Raw genomic sequence first — 22,061 nt, 5'->3', positions numbered from 1 at the left:
AGGGCGCTTATGTCAGAACGAACATAAAATATGGTGAGTTTGTCCGCAATAAAAATCGAATACTTGTATATGGATTTTTTGCTGTTTCTGTTATTGCTCCGAAACAGCTGTAGAAAGCCCGAAAGACCGTTTCTGTAGGCATACCTATAAACAGAGCACATGGGAATTTCATTAACAGAAAGACGATATCGTCGACAGTAACACAAACAGATTACTTCCAGCACATTAATTGCATCACATTATATGCTTTGATTCAGAAATATAATTTATTATGTGGTGATTCGAGTGGAATACCAGAATTAAACAGCGAACGGTGTTTTTTTACCAGATTTGATGAAATATAAAGTTTTCGTCAAAGATACAAGAAAAAAGTTTGTCAAGTTGACACATGCAGCCACATGCCTCTGTACAGAATGCCTACTTATTTAATCTATGTTATTTTTTTAATGAAAATCTATGCTAGACTTTCTGTATTCAATCACATAGAAAGCGTTCACGTTAGTCACCAAATGGTTTCATACTGTATTTGTATAATTTACATTCCCAGAATTACATCTATTTCAATATCAGTGTAATATATTCTATCATACAACCCCCCTCCCGATAAAGTCAGTTTTTTACTCAATTTCAATACAATGTTAATATCAACAACAATATTAAACTGCCAATCAGCCATCAAGGTCTGTCAACAGCTTTGGAAAATAGACAAAAGAATCACAAAATGAATACCACTATTCTTCCAGAATTCCGACGTATTTCATGATTTTTCATCATACGATCTCCATGGCATGTTGTATGCAATTAGACACGCTTATGCTCCAAAGAAAATCAATCATATATTAGTAATCAGTAGTTTTTAATTTGAGGCTTTTTGTATCACTAAAATGAAATGCACTCTGCCGCTTAGTTTCAGAGAAAACGTCTCAAAAGAAGAATATAATTTAATAATTTAATGCAAAATGTAAACAGCGATACATACCCCAAATAAAACATACTGTGGAAATCATTTTTGTTCGGAAATGAGACTGAGTGTTGTGATGAAAGAGACACGAGCTAACACCACGGGAACTGATCGCTGAACAACATTTGCCATGAGAAATCATAAACATATTCATGCTTGTACATTTCAGCTAATTGCTAATATATGAATTACTCTAAGAACTAAGAATACAGGTTGTATTATTAGTGCTTTGTGTTGAACAAGAATTACAAACACAGATAAATACATCTATATTTAGAATTATTTCCTAGATGTATCATGAAATAGTTTCAAAGTTCTGATAAATTTTACTTTAATTAAATTCATGATATATTTGTTCATGTCAATAGTGGTATTTAAAACTGACATTGAAATGCATTACGATTACATTGAAATTGACATACCTCTGTTTCAGTGAAATTTACCTTTACTTGTCCCTTTAGCCACGCTTAAGATGCATTTGCCATGTTGCTCTGAAATTGACATGCATATATTTCAGACATGTTTACGTTTTACCTGAGGAAGCTGCACGATGCTCGCGCTCTGTTAGTTCATACTGTATTTACCCTGTTGAACCGAGCTAGTGACGTCACGCAACACTGTTCGTTTCTGAGGGTTAATAAAGTATGTTCAATATCATCACCATGGTAACCAACATTTCCAGGGGCATCGCATGATTGGGTTAGATATTGGAGCAATCTTCTACAGGCTTGTCTGTACTTCATACGCTTGCCTAGTCACACCGAGCGGTTCGAAAACACACACATACACACACACGCGCGCGCACACGCTTCAGCACCTGCTCAAGAAATGCCCAGGAATACTAAAATGAATACCTTTTGTATTTAGATTTAATGCAATTAACATCTTTATTTGATTTATTATCACTAATAATCATGTGCTTTCGTTCATCAATCTTTTACATCCATTTATGTTTCTCATTTATTACTCCGTCTAATTTGAAATATTATTTTCTATTTCGGTGAACAGCGTTATGCATTTCATACATACAATAGCTCGAGGGCAGTTTGTTATTCACACAGGTGTAATATCTTTGATGCATATAATATGATAATAATAGTTGTTTCAAAACCCGTTAGAAAGTCATTGTTTAGAGTGAAACTGTCAATATTTTAATTTGTTATTTTGACATTACTAATATTCAGAACGGGCGAGTCTATTCACGACCACGGCTCATTCGTTTCACCAACGATCCTAACGAAGTCAGTGCTGTTATTTTAGAAATTTTCGTTGCTAATTTTTAGCTTCCAGATTGTGTATCATATCATTTGAATTTTGATCATAACGACATGTAGTAATATAAGAATATATAATGTCAAATTATTACAAAACAATGCACGAGTGTTTAATATGAATAACTTTATAGCTTCGCACTGTGTTGGTACATCATGTGAAAAAGAAGTTATTGAATTTGTAAATATGTTACATAAATTCCCAAGCGGATAAACACGGCATTATACAAGCAATTACTTGAACGACCGTGTCATTTGCATGCTCTTTTGAAATGTACATGATGCTAAATTTTGATACATTTCTGAATCACTACAAGGACTAGCAACAACCAATGAAATATAGCTGATCAATGTCAAGAATTCTTTGAATTCTCCACGACAAAATTCTCCAGATAGCCACCGCGTTATCCAGATATAGTAGAACCAGTTATTCGTACTTTTTCCACCATTTGGATAATATTATTAACGACTATCTTTAATATTAAATGCATCCCTTGTTATGAATATTTCAAGCAATACGATAATTAATTTATATGCACGTTGTCCCGTTTGATAAGCATTCAAAATATCTCGTGTTTTAATTTATTAATTTTTATACATATCGTTTTTCTGACATTTTATCCGAAAAGAATAACAATCAGAATTTAAACGACTAATGCTTATTCATCTAAAAATTACATTCTACTGTTTTGTCATTCATATTAAATTTGTTCTATAAGTATTCAGGAAAATATGCAAATAGAAACACGTTATGTTTGAGGTTTAATTCAAAAAGTAATTCTGCGTCAATTTTGCCCCAAAGTGTATTTGAAAAATTGTCTGAAATATTTCAAATGAATTTGGTAAAATTTGGATCATCAAAATATGTAAACAAATTAAGTTCTGTGAAATGGACATAATCTGTTTCGTTAGAAACCGGATATCAAATAATAATGGTTGTGAATACAACCAAACATTACACGATGTAACACACTGAGACGATGAATAACAAACTGCAACATCACTGGGTGTATAGACACCACGAACATACCTTAAATTACCATCATTGTAAATTCATGTAGCCGATGACAGATGCACATGACTCAAGCTTACGGTGTTGTAAATTTCATATATAGTACCTCGATGCTTGTTACACGAAACGAAATGCTGCAGTGATACGGCAATGTTGTAAATTTCATGTCAATAGCGAGAGCTATTATGTCAATATATCTGTCACTGTCCTCGCCTATTGCCAATCTTATTTACAACGTTAGTCTTACATTCTCTCCTGCCACGTGAGAATTACGACCTTTCCCTGTTTTCCTTGTTTACAGAATTGTCTTCATAATTTTTCACAGTCCTGCTCGTATTTCCCTTGCATATTTCACCCCTTTTCAACTTCCATTTCCTGGTTAACAATTGCTCTATATCCTTTGTAATCATAGAGATTAATTATCAGAATGTATGAGTGGAATTACTATAAAATGATGAAATATGTTGGGATTACACAGGGTCTAACGCACGGAAAATCCATATATCAAACTTAACACATTAAGCCACTTATATGAAATTGTTGCAGAGTAAAATTTGAATAATTATATAGAGTAAGAGGATAAGAGGATTTCGATTGCATTTACAAATTGCATAAAATGAGCTCGTTGCAATTTTACTCCATTTCGTTAACCTTTGAAAACATGGAAATGCGTTAGCTTTAAATTCGACATTTTAATGTTGTTAATACGTATGTAACGGGTTGCGACATTTTGTAAACAAGCGATGTTAATTTTAGCCTTTCCTTTACGATTTCATATGTACCCGTGAGTTTTGTAAACAAGGATTCGATTAGAACCAGAGCTAACACCGATCTAGTTCTAGTCAGGTAGGCAGTCGCTTCATGTATCTGAAAAATATCGGAAACTCTTAATATTTCGCGAAACATTTTCAGCTTCATTGACACATAGATGTATGATCGTCTTAAGAATGAACCAAATGGAAACTGATCGCGCTCGGTTTAAAATTAGCGTCTTCAGTAAAACGTTAAAAAATCTGAAATCAACCTCACGTATTTCCATGGTAACGGAATTAATCAAGGGAATTACGTGACATAATTTTCTAGGAAGCGAACACAGATTGAAAGGGGTATCTTCACGAAAGGTACTGCAGAGTATCGTGCGCTGTACAAGCCGTGCTTTCCATCACACGCATCATACCAACAGATTTGTTTCAAGTCTAATAGCCACGACTTGCAGCCAAGCTGATCCACTATCTCTCACGTAAGCATCGACGTTATTTGATGAAAAACATGCAAAAACATAGACCAAATTAATATCCGCATTTTGTGGCGAGTTACAAAATTGCATCTAAACTGACTCGACCAAATTGTTTGTTTTTTCGTCCAAACATTCCTTCATATTCTTTTACAAGTTAAACAAGCCATGTGGTTTTGATATGCCATGGATATCCTCTGTATACGGAGAGACACAGCAAGGGAAGTTACACGCAAGGTTGTGTACAGGCAGCAACAAAACAACATATCTCAACACGCTTCGCCGCTTCAAATATACGTTACTTGTAGTGTCTCTGGCCAACCATCGGTCAAACCGACCAAGCATTGGTCCAGCTCTGGCAACCCGTGTCCAAGCTATGAACGATATGAGAACGATCTCCCCCCAAAAGCTTATTTTGGTTAGCCCAGCTGAGTGGAAGGTCGCCCGCCTCGGCAGCTCGGCCGTAATGAATATAACGCTGAATTGAGGGAGTGATTCGGCTACCAGCCGTCGTCAGTTGTAACGTGCGCGGTGATTGGCTGGAAGTCGACAGCGTGTATCACTCTTCATGCAAATGATTTATTTTAGCCGACAGTCACCGCGAAGTCCCACAAATCACACTATTCGGATAGGTCATGTAGTAGGAATTGTCTTTCTATCATATATCCACAAAAATGAATTCATACTTCACATCCCCGTTTCTTCCTCAATATTCTTCGGACAGCCATTACGTTCCTAACAGTTATGCTTCTAATGGCTATGGACTGTATTCATCAAGGCTGGGCGATCAGCTATCTTATCACTCCGGAGGATATGGAAGTGCCGATCACGGTTCCCTTCACTACTATAACCAACAGAAAGCGTCCAATCTCCAGTACCCAAGTGCTGCGGAAAACGGGTACGAAAACAAGCAGACGACATATCAACAACACCAAGCTCATGTAGCAGACGACACGAACGTGCCCCGGAATTTTCCAGTCGGGGAACATATCCTCAACATCAACCCCACCAGAACGTCGACTGGGGGCATCATCAGAACGTATCCACCCCATCTCCGAACCGAAACCAACAAGGGAGCCCCTACACTCCTCCACTTGAGGGAAAACCCGTAACATCATGTTCTCTGTCCCCGAAAGATTCGGACTCCGATCTCCAAGGAAAGAACTCCGAAGCGTCTGCTCCCTTCTACCCCTGGATGGGGATTGTAGGTAAGTGGTGCAAACCCCTAAACTCTCCTTCTCTTTCACTGTCTAGTTATGTCCTTCTGCTCGCACCCAAGATTGTTCCTATTCGCGATAACGACGCATAAAAGAAGACCGTACCTTTTTAATATTCCTCAACGCGGCACTAAATTCATTTTACGAGACCATTCACTAGGCGAAGAAGCGTCTATACCAGAGACTCGCTTCGAACACTAAATCTTCTTCCTTCTGTAAAACATACGGACCTTGGGTGCATTATGAGCTGTAAAACACCACTAAATATTATAATTAAACGCTACATTATGACCATGCTTCGTAGGCAATAGCGCACTAGCATTGTAAAACCATATCTTTTTTATTGGCAGTGCTCTACATCGTGTGGACGAATCCTTTAACCAATCCCACTAGCAATAAGAAACTTAATACTTTACAATAACTTGAATGAATTGCCGTGAATTTTATGTGTGTCTGTCTTTAATGCTCTTATTTTATGGCTTCTCCTAAACAAACCCCCTTACCGCTCTCAACTCAGACTTGGCTGCAGGGTGTTTTGCCTATGTTTTTGTTATGCTCATATTCCGTATGACTAAATTCGAATATCTGCAACGATTTTCACACATTTCTATCAATTCTGTGTCTTCAAATGTTAGGTTTTCGATCGAGGTGAGTCACGTGATATGTTACTGATCATAAACATTTAAAACTGTCTCTGGTGAAAAACAATCTCCTGTTAGTTCAAATTCCCTTGCTTGTAAAATGCCGTGGAGTTTTGAGTGAATAGACATGAATTCGAATTTATTGTTTACAATTTTGATATCGTGTAATGTATCCTACTGAATCGAATTTACAATTCATGTGTGATCACTGGTATACGTTGTATGGGTATTGATAAACAATATATTTTATACATTGGGAGAAATCTAAAAATAATGGCTTTACCTGCCAAGCTGTACCAACTTCATTCTTGATTATAACAACGGAACTGCGTGTGGGTTTGAAACTAGCATATTTCATTCGATGTCAATATACCTGAACAAGTGGTATAATTTTATTTGTAATAAGATAATGATATCCTCAAACTCACATCGAGCGTTTGTGTTTACATTGTTAAATATCAGCTGTATATATAGCGAGACAGGAATATAATTGTTGTCAATTTCACGCTGGTGTATATCGCCATACTGCTTCACAAAGTAAACTCATGTATCAACAACCCAAACAATAAGCTATTTCACTATATAATAGAGTCATAAATCATATCAAATGTCATTGTCATAAATACCGTCAATTGCAAATATTGATACCGCCAAGCTACGTCCTTCCAGGCAGGTCTGCGTTAGGGAATAGGTCAGCTTTACGATGAAACATACAATAAATAATGCGTTCATATTTCACAGCATTAATGTACTCATTAAATTTAATTTGAATGCCATTTTTAAAATTTGAGTTAAAATATTTAAAATTTAACTAGATATGTTCAATATTAAACAACGTACAAAAGGTATTATAATCAGATATACCCCATGGTAAATCTTTTTCTCTTATTATGTACACAAGCACATTGCAAAGAATAATCTGGTAGTGTATATGGAAAGCGAATTGTTAACCTTGTATTATGTTGATGTTACTCTTGAAAATAATTGTTGATGAAAACCACATGGAGAATGGGGGAGGGTGTGTGTTTGTTTCTGATTATTTAGAATAATTGTTTGCAGATGGACACAAATCTTGGAAATGTTATCTGGTTCTGTTATCTTGGGTGAGGCATTTATTGCCTACAGTGTCAGTAGCAATTTTAAAAATGTATACAAAGTTAAATGGAAGAATTAACCCGTAAACACATGTCCAAATCCACGGAATAAAAATAAAATGAATTCTAAAAGGGTTAAAACTTATAATAAATCGTTCTATCACAGTGAAGTAGTAGATTTTTATTTTCATTTCAACACCACAGGTTTAATAATTGTAATTGCAGTTATGTTTACTGAGATCAGTGAATAACATCTATTAAACACCATGGGTTGTACATCGCAGAGTCGCCCAGTAAGTCTTAATGATGAATTTGTTTGTATTACAGTTGCTTACAAATGAACTGTTCGTCTCATTAAGCTTTCTGAAGTGGCTACTCTAAACAAGGTCGATATGGACACAGCAACTAGACTGGTTAATGTATCATTAATCAATAACTCATAATATCTCTATTAATGTATAAATGTATCTGCAAGCCTGGACGAGAGGTTTTCATGGCCTGTAAATCAATAACTGACATAGACACAGGAAAAACAACATCTATGGTGCAATGCCAGGCAGATTTAATTGAATGTTCACGCATTTTTAGTGGCATTTAACTAAAGGTAAATAATTGACAATACACCACATTACACACAGAAGACCTGCTTACAGTTACAAACCACTGTTGTTTCCTGAACGTGTGTTAATTTCCGGACTATTCTGAAAACGGTTAGTTGTGTAGTGTTATATTGTGAAATCTACACATGTAGATTTCAGTGTAAGTTATTCGGTGCGATGCCTTTTAGGTGTTTGGTGTGAACTACATACCCTTTGTGATATCATGGGATATCATGGCATACACTATAAACACACAATGACGAAACAGGATATCTGGTTGGGTTTCAGGGGCAACAATAGCGCTGATACTGAAAATCACATGCGAACTACATCGAAGAAGGGTTCCAAACACACTCACATGACCCCATTTCGTTAAACAATTTTTCGAACAATTCAAACGATTTCAATACCCATTCATCTCCTTTGTTCTTTCAAAATTCATAAAAAATAATAATTAGCGCATGAATATGTCGAAATGTTAAGAAATGTTTATGCTTGAGTAGCACAGTCAAATATTATTCACAGATATTTCGTACCTTTTGGACAGCAATATTTCACGTGGTATATTGAGCATGATATGCATCAATAATTATATTTGAAATTTCAAATATATTCTGTATAAGTATGGATTGTGTCTGAAAAAAACCTTAACATTTTATTAAACATATGTAGATCGTGAGTGTATTGCATTTCATTTGTGCATGTTATTTGATTGTAACATTCCAACGCGGACATAACATGGTCGATCTTCTATCCATGTTTACAATTATTTCATGTTGTAAATCCAAAGTTAGTCATATCATTTTATGTAATGTACACCCAACGACAGGCTATATTTATATCACGTGTCATATGTCTTCCGACGGGTCCATTTCAGCCGTGACCACTCATCCCCGCTGGACAGTAATTGTTACAAATCAGGGCTATGTACAATAACCATGTATACAGTGTGATCGCCTCCCTCGTTCGGACATTACATCAGACTGGTCACTATGTCCACCTAAATAACGCTGTTCACAACAGATGACACATTAGGGGTCAGTTTGTCACACAGTGACCACGCCTGACCAGTGCCTGTCTGGATCCTAAGACCACCACCTGTAATAAATTAACCGGATTTAAACCTAACATTGAAGCTCGTGACATTAATTTCAGCCCTTATCGGTCGATTGATTCTGTTTCGTGTCTGGGGTTTGGTTGTTATTGCAGACAACCCCAGCCGATATAACAGAAGCCTGGTTCAGCTATTGTGCGTGATGTACAAGCTAACCTGTGTCAAATATCTGCCGAATGGATTAATTTTAATAGCCGTTACTGTTTCAGGTCGGGGAGGCGATAAATGTTATATATAATTCATCAAAGGGGATGTACACACAATCAGAGTTCACACAGATGCTTTGGGAACAGAATAAATCTCAACAGATGTGGATTTCATGCAATATATCACATATACATGGATCATTCACATATTCTGAAACTGCATAAACAGACTTATTGCAAGTATTTGGGAAACATACACTAAACTATAGGAATATATAACATTATACATTGGTTGAAATACACACCACAAGTGAAATATACATGGTTTAATGCACTTTGATTTTAGATGCTCATATACATGAGATACAGATGTTCACTGCGTTGTAAATGTCACTAACTGTACATTTCTGTACAACAAAACTTTAGGAACATATAACACGACATATAATACCTTGGTTGAAATACACACCACAGGTGAAACATACCTCTTTTAATATACTTCGATTTGAGATTTTCTTGCGAATGTGATATAGATGTCCATTGCGTTGTAAATTTCACAAACCTAATCAATTTCAAATGGTACATACATTAAACACACAGACAGATTTCAAAACCTTCAAAAGAAGAAGCTTTCGTTTACTATGAGCCTGAAACGCAGGACACATCATTCACAAATGAATAAAACATGCATTACCATCACTGATCGATTTCAGAAACAGATTAGCTGCTGGATAAGCATAGCATTGTCCTTGCCATTTAATCATATTTGTTATCACGATTCGTGACTGACAAGTGCAAATAACAATTCGATAACAACCTGGCTTTCACATCCACAGAGGGTAAATCTACATTCTATATCGAGTTCAGACAGTGAGAACTTAGGTGAAGAAAGGCTCATTATTTATCGTCTTTACGGTGCAGTTGTAAGTTTCACTTTATGCCCTTCATCAATAATGCACTATAGATCCCTGCACTGATTCCGCACGAAGGAGATTCAGAGCTTCCCCTTAGCCGCTGTTTCAGAAACAGGAGATAAGGGAAAAAAAGCTACAAAAAACTAATGAAGATCAAAAGTGATTGTGTTACTTTTTAACTCGTTTGATTTACAACATGATATTTACATGCCTATTCAAACAAGCAAGATTGAGTATAGATATCTATAAGGCATATAAGGAACGTTAAAACCGTATGTGAATGTGTGATGGTGTTCCACACATTATTGCATTGCTTACTGTAAATGTCGACGCCTACAATGTGATCTGAATCGAACTGATATGTCGCTATGAAATATGATCACTGCGAAGAATCATTAAATTACAATTATTCACAATATCACATATCACATCAGGCCTGACAGCACCTCTGACCCTATTCACAAGTTTACAAAATCATTAATGTATTTTATGAGTCAAATCTGAAGTTACAAAGCAATGTAAGCAGCTCATTTCCTTCGTGTATTTGTGCATCCAGGCTTCTTGTATCAAATTAATACAACGTTTGAATCTAAGCACGGTGTTGGCCTGCTGATAACTGAATATACAATGGTTCTGAAATCACTGCAAATGACATAAAATACGATACATGGATGTCTGACATAAGAAGGAATGATGTCTGAGCTATAAGAGGGGGATGTCTGAGATATAAAAGAAGGATGTGTGAGGTGTAATAAAAATGTCTGAGATAGGAAAGAAGAATGTATGAGATATCATAGAAGAATGTCTGAGATACAACAGAATGATGTCTGAGATGTCATAAAAGGATGCGTGGAATATGAAAGAAGGATGTTTGAGATATAATAGAAGGTTGTCTCAGATATATTAGAATGCTGCCTCAGATATAATAGAAGAGTGTTTGAGATATAAAAGAAGGATTCCTGATACATAATCGAAAGCTTTTTGAGAAATAATAAAAGGATGTTTGAGATATGGAAACAAAGGATGTTCAAGATATGACAGAAGGATGCCTCAGATATAATAGAATGCTGTCTGAGATACAATAGAAGGATTTCTGAGGTATAATAGAAGGATGTTTGAAATATGAAATAAGGATTCCTGATACACAATAGAAGGATTTCTGAAATATAATAGAAGTCTGTTTGAGATATGAAAAAGGATGTTTAAGATATAACAGAAGGATATCTGAGATATAATAGAAGGATGTCTGAGATATGAAAGAAGGATGTCTGAGACTAGATAAAATGGATGTTTGAGATATAATAGAGGGATGTATGGAATATAATAGAACGATTTCAGAGATATAATGAGAGGTGAGACAGAAGGATGTTTGTGATAGAACAGAAGGATATTGGAGATATAATGAAAGGATGTCTGTGAATAATATATGGATGTCAGCGGTTTCTCCGTTATCAAAACAACACTGACAGCATGACTTGAAAATGTCTCAGTTCGTTGCTAAGAATACCGTTCCTTTGCTATATACCGTTTCTTGTTATAAGCTGTTAACAGGGGCTGTGATATTGTAGACATTGATTTGGCAGCGTGTGCATGTACACCGATGCCGACTAGCCATGTTAACAGGAAATTATAAGATCTACTTTGACCATAAGACGAAATTAGTGGACCACCATAGGGATTATTGATTTTGGTTGATCACAGAAGTACATGTAGTGCCGCCACCAGCGAAATTAGGATTATAGATCGAGCTATTAGACTGTAGACGCGGGTATCTATGAATACAATCATGGTGCTAGCGGTTGTAGTATAAACAATATCAAAGCATATGCAGTTATTAATGACCTCTGGTAAAGCACTAATTCCATTGTGACTTCATGATAATAGACAGATTATTGTACAATGTTTCAACAAAATAAGCAAGTTAGGTTAATAATGTACTGGTAAACGTGTTACATGTATAATTAAAGAAGGATTGGTACGCTATGATGATATGAATGAACAAATTACTGTAGAAACTAGTTTTGTTATAATTCGTCTCCATGTTCTTTTGTTATGAAATCTATTCCCCCACAAGGGAGGTAACCGGTGTTAGTAAAGGTAGGGTGAATCAATGTATACTCTATCCAGTATATAGCTTAGGATTTGAATTTGATTTTATTTAAATTAAATTCGACATATCCACCGATGTCTCCTGTGAAACTTTTGTATTTCCAAATGAAAATGTGTGCCTACTTCATAAACATAAGAGGGTTTGTTAATGATTTATTAGACTAACAACTGGTCTCTGAAATGAACATATTTTACAGATAAAACAGATGATAATAAAAAGAAACATATATATAATGAAAAGGGGCCCTGAGACTTTCTTCATTTGAGACTAGCATGGGCTTTCTCGGATATATTTGTTTCATGATCTGTATGCCAGACTAATGGTTTATTGACGTGAGGTTTTGTGGAAGTCTTTTAGAAACAGTAACTGATTTATTCGTTTAAAGTAACCAATGTTCCTGAAACTCAGGGACAGTTTTCCCATGCTCTGTTTGCTTTATATTGGCCTTAAAAGTCATCTTCCTTGCATATAATAACAAGAACATATTTATAATCAGGAATTTATCATGTGGAGAGAAAAGATGACGTTATGTTGCTGTTTGAGATACTGTGACAGAGCAAACTCCCTTATTAACTGAATACGATACAGAAAAGAAAAAAATCCACTTTAATGTTCATGTTTTTATAATATTTTTTTTCTTATCTGCTCGTCACATCCAATGACATTCGGTAGAACTTTGAAGCAAACCTAATACTCACACGAGTGATACCTGTAATTGAAATATGACCACCTTGAGATAAAGGCCTAGAAACTCGCCTTCAGTCGTTTTGGAATGGTAATCTTCAGTTTTCCATAACAACTGTCAACACAACAGTAGAGTAAAAGGTTGAAACAGGAGGAAATGAACTAATATAGTCCGGGACACATCTTCTTAGGTGACTAAATTATACATCTTGACATTAGTACAGCCATAAGGTCCACGGTGGAGGAACTACATTTTTATGGCTTATGAATTTGTCCAATGTTAATCTTTTGATGGCGTCCCCTTTTGTTCATAATTCCAAAGGCAAGACAGCTTCGCACAATTCCGTAACGTTTATATGGTTATGTACGTCTTATTCACACATTTAATAGACAGGATAATAACACACGTGTACGATGACAATGCGTGACATAATTCGTGGCTCCGTTTGTATATTCTGGAGAATGGACATTAATTTCGAATAACTATGACATTAAACGTGTACCGTATGAAATATGTTCCAACACAATATCACTGCAGGACCATAGTTGTTCTGACATGTGTGCATATTTGTTTGAATTTAAAAAGCGTAGTAGTAGGTAAGAAGAGTTGATTAACGAATGTTTTCTAAGGTATGTAAAACTTTAAATACAAATTCTTTAAGCCCTCGTAAATATAAGAACTTTGAGTTTCAGACTACAAATGGATATAAGTAGGGGACAGAGGATGAAGATAATGACTGCTCTAAAACGATGCATTTTGGATCTATGTAAGCACTAAATGATCGTTACACTATTAAAATGCTGATCAATCCACGATGATTATAGTACATAACAGCTGACACACTTCCTTAAACATCAGATGCAAATGCAGCACTGTTAAAGGATGTGTGTTTGTGAGCGTGCGTGTGCATCTTTGATGAATGAGCCAGATTCACATTCCTTTGAAATTGGCAATGTGTATGTCGATATGAAGCACACATACCGTTATATGTACATTCAACTCTGATGTACGTTTCATTGATCGATCGGGCATCAATTATGCATGGTCTGTATCAATAATCGCAGATTGTATCGCAATGTACACATGTATGTGTGTAAATGTTGCATCTCTACATGTACCATAAATCATGCACAGCAAGCATGACCAGATTGAATAATATAAATAGGCTTATTCATCCTAGTTTTGAAATTAACCACCAATCCGATCACATGATACCTGGATATTAATGATCGTATATCTATACAAGGACAATGATCTTGATGAATGAATATAAATATCACCAAATAGGCGTCATATTTGCATTGATCTACAGGGAAACAACACAACGTGGTTGGACATTCTCGAGTAGTGCTTACAGTCATGTTGTATGGCGACGATGTTCCTAATAATGATGGTGGTCGTGTTATGAAGTGATGGGTCTCGAGAAGGGATGACGTCCTGTTATTTAGTGACGAATGTTGTAATTGTGACAGACTTGTTGTATAGTGACGAAACTGGAGTTGATATGACAGTTGAGTTATGTAGCGACAAATCGACTAGAGTAGTAATGCCGGTTTTGGTATGTAACGAATATTCTCGAGTAGTGGTTATAGTCGTGTTATATAGTGACGAATCTCGAGTATATTTGACAGTTATGCTGTATAGTGAAGTGCTTAAAGAGTGGATAAGTCGTGTTATGAAATGATGGACCTGGAGTAGTGATGATGGTTCTGTTATATAGTGACGAATATGACGTAATAAAGACAAGTCGTGGTACGTAGCGACGAGCCACCACGTGTTACAATGTCTGTTGTGTAATAATGAGACGAGTCAAGGTACATACGCGTGTGCTACAGCGACGAATCTGAGTTGCAATGATATTTAATTAGGAAGAAATAATGAGAAGTAGTGACGCTTGTGTTGTAAAGGGAATATGATATAGTAGGAATTAATACCCTCCTCTTCAATTAATACGTTCCTGTCACTTAATTTGTGGACATGTGTTCGATTCCAACTTTATATACAAGATGAAGTCATTCTGATAAAAGTAGAGTCATCAAAACGATTCCTACTGTACCATTTTGTTTGTGAAACATTGCCAAATAGTGATGATACCGGATGTATTGGGACAATCAAGTATATCCTTCCCCACCAGTGGTACAAATACATGCCAAGGCAATTCAATTGTTCATCACAGAAAACACGAGGATGTAATGTACAAGTCAAAACAGGGAATTTCAACGAACATCATTTTTGCCAAATGCGTCAAATTTGGAAATGTCTGCTACATCCTTACTATGAAACATTTTGAATGCATTACTGAGACCGTGAATGCGGTAACCTGTACAAACGCCTTTTGAGGAGGAATCGTTTGGCGGTCTTTGAAAACTTCGATGACAGAGCATGCTGAATTGTACGGCAAATGTAGAAAGCAAAGATTACAGCTGATGAAATATCGCCACGAAGGAAAAGATGAATATTGGAAAGTCATGTTTTTTTAACCATAGTCTTCTGGAGTATATTCGTCACACTGAATCTCTATTCAGAGCCATAGGAAACAGACGAAGTATTTTCATAGGATTCTGTTATTTCTATTTAAGGTGAGCAAATCAGTGAAGGCGATGAGCATTATTGAACGATATCACGTTATCGATACACCTCAAACCTGGGCAAAACGTGAAGTCGTCGTGCGTTTCAGAAGTATGGATATAAATGCATGTATTTATCTGTCCATCACACGAAATTAACATACAGAGAAAGGATTTCACCATACCGAGAACAGATGCAACAGACAAGATGAAGTATTCCTCGCGAATATAGAACTCACAAGATGCACTCGCATACCGAAATGTTCATATCTTTCCTAACTGCATATACCGTTATAGATTGCTACAAATATTTTGGGAATTCCAAAAATATACAATCCATATTTTGGCATGAAGTATTATATAGAATGCACACATAATGTGGAATGCAGATCATGTAAGAAACAAGGAGATGTTTGTCGGACAATGAGATCTCATTTGCAGACAATAACAGTTGTTTAGTGTGGTATCTCATCTTTTGAGTTGCAAGAGACAAAACGTCAGCGTTGTATATTGCAACACCACATACTCAAGTTCAAAGAAGAATTCGACAGTTGGCTTGCACAAGGATTGAACAGACTTATAGCTTTGTCAATTACAAAATGTGTAAACACGTAATATACCTTATCGTCATTATAGATCAAACTCAGGAATGTTGCAAACCTTTTGGTTTCCAGTAATATAACGCTATCTTTTGATCTCGAAATTAGTTTTGCAGTTTTGTGATGTTTCCAGTTGTCAAATCTCTTTTTATCCTTTGATGTTTAAGAACATGCTGACAGCGCGGGTTACAGATTACAATGAATGAAAAACTATCAATACTTAGCATTATTAGTTTTCGAGAAGCTCCATTGTGTTCTGCTGAAAGGATGCAGAAATACCACATTCACGATGTATTTATTTGATTGTTCAGACTTTTTTAAACAAACAAAAACACAGTATGTATAAAATGTGACATTTAATTGAACGATTTGTGTCCTATTACACAAAATCAATAAATTGTAATTACATATTTTGTTAAGCTCTTCCAAAAAAATATCTTTTTCTCGAATGCAATTCAAATTCAACTTCCAATGCACAGATCAGTGAATTGCGTACAATAGATGTGTCATATGAGCGACAGCGTTGACAAGTCTTTGACAGGTATTGAAAGGAAAACGAACTCGGTTTCAAAGAATTTCAATTTTTGTGTGACATATGTTGTCTACTAACAGTAATATGTGAAACATGATCAATGTTTAATCAAAAACATGTACTGTAACAATTTATGATTGGCACTGTTCGCGTTAAATGTGAGACCTCATTTCCATCTGTCGGAAATGTATCCAAACATGCATTGTTAATAATCTATATATGTATATATTACCAGTTTCATAGGTATTATTTTGTTCCAGTTTCAGGAATTAGTAAATAATACTTTCAGCTTATACATGGTAATTCACAATGCAACATAGTAATCTCAGGACAATATCCAGACCTAACTACAAAAAAGGTTAGAACACAAACAGTGGTGTCTGGTTTCACATAACAATAGCTTTACAAGATGCAAATAAAAAACATTTCCAAGTTCCTACAAAATTATTTGCGACAATAATATCAATCCTAATGCTTTCATTGTTAGTCACACTATAAAGAGAGGTAAATTCCATTTCTTGATGAAATCTTTTCGAGTAAGGCTTTTAATGAAATTTGTATATCCGCCAAAGCCATGAGGCATTCGAGGCGTTTTTGTAACAGGAAATATGATAGCTGAGATGTAGGAATTGCCTGGCTTACTAATCCCACTTTCAATCCTTTATATTTGCAAAGCTGATGAAACTTCTTCACAACTTCATCGAGGAAGGCTTCATTCCTTGGATACAGTGATTTATAGAGTTAGGGAGAGTTGCGTAAAATCGCTCCTTCAGCCGAAGGATAATAAGACATAGGGCTAGTTACAAGGATCAGAAACACCGACGCATCATCGGCGCTTTTGTTAATTTTGATAAAACGATCACAACCGAGAAGACGAGGGGTCAGATGAATGTCCCTTGTCACGCTCCGAAGGCAAGCCCACATGTGCAGCTAAACTCGCCTCTCATAATTTCAAATTGCGTCAGGCACCAGAATGGCTGGTCTGATTCGCATTATGACCCCTCCGTCCGTTGGGAGACATTAGCATTAATGAAAAGAACGTAGACGGACGATTCTGATGTAGCGAATTACCTTATGGAAGTCTTGGTGATGAGGATATCAAATTAGTTCTCTGCAACTATTTCCGTGCGATTAACATTGACGAAAATTTTAATCTTGTCAAACCGCATGAAGCGAGTGCTGTAATATGACTTTTTTTTCGTTTTGGTGATGTAACCATCAATGTTTTACACTAATTTGTGATTTTGATAAATAGAATGGCACTCGGCGTTAGTTTCTCTTTCTTTTCGTTTACATTAGAAAAAAAATATTAATTTGGTTACCAATATCATATGACAAACCCTTAACATAACAAAATTACAAATCACAGAGTTTAGTTCAATGAAACATCTTCTTAATGAATTTTTACATCTGATTTAGGAACAAATACGTTTCATAGTCATTTATTCTAATTACATCCACGATCCACTATATTATGAATTTTGGCATTAGGAAAATTGCAAAGAAATTGCAAAGTGTTCATATGAAATAAACTCCAGCACACAATAGCAGCACCTGCAGTAGCCTCGTTCCATAAACAATTCTTCCACTGACAATTGAGATTATACATCGCATCTCTATAGTACATATGTATACGTACATTATTTCCACAGCGAGAGAGGCCAAGGCCTAAGATTTCACCCAAGCTCCTTAAATTAACTGTACGTCATATCTACCTCAACCAGCCGATATTTTCCAGTATTAAATAGGCAGGCGGATGACATATTCGCATAAAGGCGGATTAGATTTGACAGTGAGAAAAGTGCGAGATTCTAACGCGTGTCAACTTCCTCCTGTGTGCTATGTTTCACAGGCACTTTGGTGTGAAAGGTCAAATCCGTCGTCGACCTTGACTTACCAGTCCTGGACATTGGCTACTTTAGAATGAAACATTACCCATCCATCGCTCTTTGTAATGTGTTTGGCCTTGTGTGGTTATGTTCGTTGATGTTAGGTTTCGTGTGTTTGTTTCACGGACTTCAAATTGACGGGGAAGGAAGTTTCATCATTGCTTGTTGACGTGGCGTCAGGACCTCTGTGAATTGGGGAGTGTGTGTGTGTGTGTGTGTGGCGTATGGAGTGTATTGGTTTTCGATGTTATTGTAGGGGCTCGTGTGGTGGTTTTCTGTACATCGACATTTTCAGACTGTCTGTCTGTTGCCGGGTTTGTCTGTGTCTGTATGTATACATGTGTGTGTGTGTGTGTGTGTGTGTGTGTGTGTGTGTGTGTGTGTGTGTGTGTGTGTGTGTGTGTGTGTGTGTCTGTGTATTTTAGTCTACATATTCTTCTGATTCTGACAATCGATTAAAGCATGTTGCCTTCGACTCCACGTGTCTGTTTACACCAATGTGAAGTTAATGTGCGCCTGTCTGACAGTCGTCTGTATGATGTATGTTTACCCAGAAGGACGTTGATATTGGTGTGTCTGATAGTTGTCTGTTTGATGTCTGTTTACGTCAGACGTTATTGTTGGTTTGTCTGACAGTCTACTATATGGTATCTGGGTGATGCCTCTTTACAACTGAAGAACATTGATGTATGTTTGTCTGACAGTCTACTATGTGGTATCTGGGTGATGCCTCTTTACAACTGAAGAACATTGATGTACGTTTGTCTGACAGTCTATTGTGTGGTATCTGGGTGATGCCTCTTTACAACTGAAGAACATTGATGTACGTTTGTCTGACAGTCTACTATGTGGTATCTGGGTGATGCCTCTTTACAACTGAAGAACATTGATGTACGTTTGTCTGACAGTCTACTATGTGGTATCTGGTGATGGTATCTGGGTGATGCCTCTTTACAACTGAAGAACATTGATGTATGTTTGTCTGACAGACAGTCTACTGTGTGGTATCTGAGTGATGCCTCTTTACAACTGAAGAACATTGATGTATGTTTGTCTGACAGTCTACTATGTGGTATCTGGGTGATGCCTCTTTACAACTGAAGAACATTGATGTATGTTTGTCTGACAGTCTACTATGTGGTATCTGGGTAATGCCTCTTTACAACTGAAGAACATTGATGTATGTTTGTCTGACAGTCTACTGTGTGGTATCTGGGTGATGCCTCTTTACAACTGAAGAACATTGATGTACGTTTGTCTGACAGTCTACTATGTGGTATCTGGGTGATGCCTCTTTACAACTGAAGAACATTGATGTATGTTTGTCTGACAGTCTACTATGTGGTATCTGGGTGATGCCTCTTTACAACTGAAGAACATTGATGTATGTTTGTCTGAGAGTCTACTATGTGGTATCTGGGTGATGCATCTTTACAACTGAAGAACATTGATGTATGTTTGTCTGACAGTCTACTATGTGGTATCTGGGTGATGCCTCTTTACAACTGAAGAACATTGATGTATGTTTGTCTGACAGTCTACTATGTGGTATCTGGGTGATGCCTCTTTACAACTGAAGAACATTGATGTATGTTTGTCTGACAGTCTATTGTGTGGTATCTGGGTGATGCCTCTTTACAACTGAAGAACATTGATGTATGTTTGTCTGACAGTCTACTATATGGTATCTGGGTGATGCCTCTTTACAACTGAAGAACATTGATGTATGTTTGTCTGACAGTCTACTATGTGGTATCTGGGTGATGCCTCTTTACAACTGAAGAACATTGATGTATGTTTGTCTGAGAGTCCACCGTAAGGCGTCTGTTTATACCAGGATATTAATGTTTGGATGTTTGCCCAATCGTCTTCATGGTATATGTCGTCATCTGAAAAACGTTAATGTAGGTATATCTGATGTCGTCAGTGTGATGTCGTTTTAACCCTGAAACATTTTAATGTAGGTGTGTCGTACAGTTGTATGTTGGATGTCTGTTTTACCTGAAGACGTTAACGTAGGTGAGTCTGTCGGTTGTCTACATGGTGTCTGTTTATACATGAACGACTTTAATACAGGTGTGTCTGACAGACTGCATGGTGTCTGTATACCACAGATGAATTAATGAATTTATGTCTGCCTGTCGCCTCTGTGGTGTCTGTTTGGTTCTGTAGGAAGCTGATGTTTGTGTGTTTGACTTAAGTAGGTAAGGTGTCTGTTTACACCTGTAGGACTTTAATGTAGATGTTTTTCAAAGCATCGTAAAGTTTACATGTTTATCTGCTAGTCGTCCGTGGTGTCTGCTCACACCTGAATGACTTTAATGTAGGTATCCCATACAGTAGTAGGTATACCTCAGTTGATGTTTGTTGTCCAGCCTTGTTGTCTGTGAAATGTCTGCGTTGACATGCAGTCTCTCCTATATGTGTCTGTGACACACCAACCTTATGCTTATGCAAATAGTTACTAACACATAGTTTAAAGTATTGTTGTTAAACCTTATGTTTTACTGAGTAGCATGTAAGTGAACAATACGATGATACGATCTATGGCCTATCATAAGCCTAGTGCCTTCGCATGCATATAAATCTACTTGCATTGACAATGATAAAATATTTTTATGAAATTAATTCTTTTCTATACATTTACACAGGTTCTTTTCGCAATGTGTTCTACGGTTTGTCGAAACAAAAATATCAATGACTCAGAAATATGAATTTAGGGTCGATCTAACATTTCACTTCAATGACTCTTGATAATTGCTAGGCATTTAGACACGCGAATGTTGCTTATTTGCCATAAATGTCATTCAGAAATTGAGACCATGGACTAGGTTTCGCTAAACATGAAATGAAAGACGATACGCAGGTTGATGCGGAAAATTGCAGGACTCTGGGAATGTCTGCTTGATAATTTTCTTTTTTTTCACTTGTGCATATTTCAGCCATTTTCTTTTCTATAGAAATATATTTCTCTTGAACCACATTTTCCATCTACACATGCATACCTACCGTGCAATATTGGTAATTCCAGATACGAATCAATATGTTATTTTTATTACTTAGCGAGTACGTGTAGAGTGAGATCTATTTCAATTTGCATGAAATGCACGACTACTTAAAACGTGAAAGGGTATCCGTTTTTAAAGCGTCTGACGGGTCACATCTCCTTTGATATTTTTCGTCCCTCAGATTCAGTATAATATTCGGTTTCCTGCCACATGAATATAAAATATGAGGTGTGCGTGATAGAAAAACTTCCATTGTATTTAGTCTGCATTCGTATGCACGAACGGCTAACGATTGTTCATCTAGTTTACGACACACAACTGTGCTGCGACTCTCGTGCTGAATTATGAATCAAAACGCTCCGGTATTTGTTAATTTCACTTACTATAAACCAGTGTAGTGTTTCTTAAATACGCCGATCACGAAATGTGCACGGTATTGAATATTCACATGAATTTTGTATTAACTAT

At 36.5% G+C, this 22,061-nt stretch overlaps 1 protein-coding gene across 1 annotated transcript in view; it reads left to right on the top strand.

The window, feature by feature from the left end:
- The first annotated feature begins 620 nt into the window (after positions 1-620).
- Positions 621-22,061, top strand: part of LOC124285005 (homeobox protein Hox-B7-A-like) — a 37,725-nt gene continuing 16,284 nt past the window's right edge. Inside the window, 2 exon segments of the mRNA XM_046721144.1 lie at positions 621-5,383; positions 5,386-5,686. Coding sequence (XP_046577100.1) covers positions 5,153-5,383; positions 5,386-5,686 — 532 coding nt within the window. The 5' untranslated portion in view covers positions 621-5,152.

Source organism: Haliotis rubra, unplaced genomic scaffold (genome assembly GCF_003918875.1).
Source record: "Haliotis rubra isolate DU_JTF1 unplaced genomic scaffold, ASM391887v1 Scf35, whole genome shotgun sequence".
Classification (NCBI taxonomy): domain Eukaryota; kingdom Metazoa; phylum Mollusca; class Gastropoda; order Lepetellida; family Haliotidae; genus Haliotis; species Haliotis rubra.
This window is presented reverse-complemented; position numbering and strand designations above follow the sequence as displayed.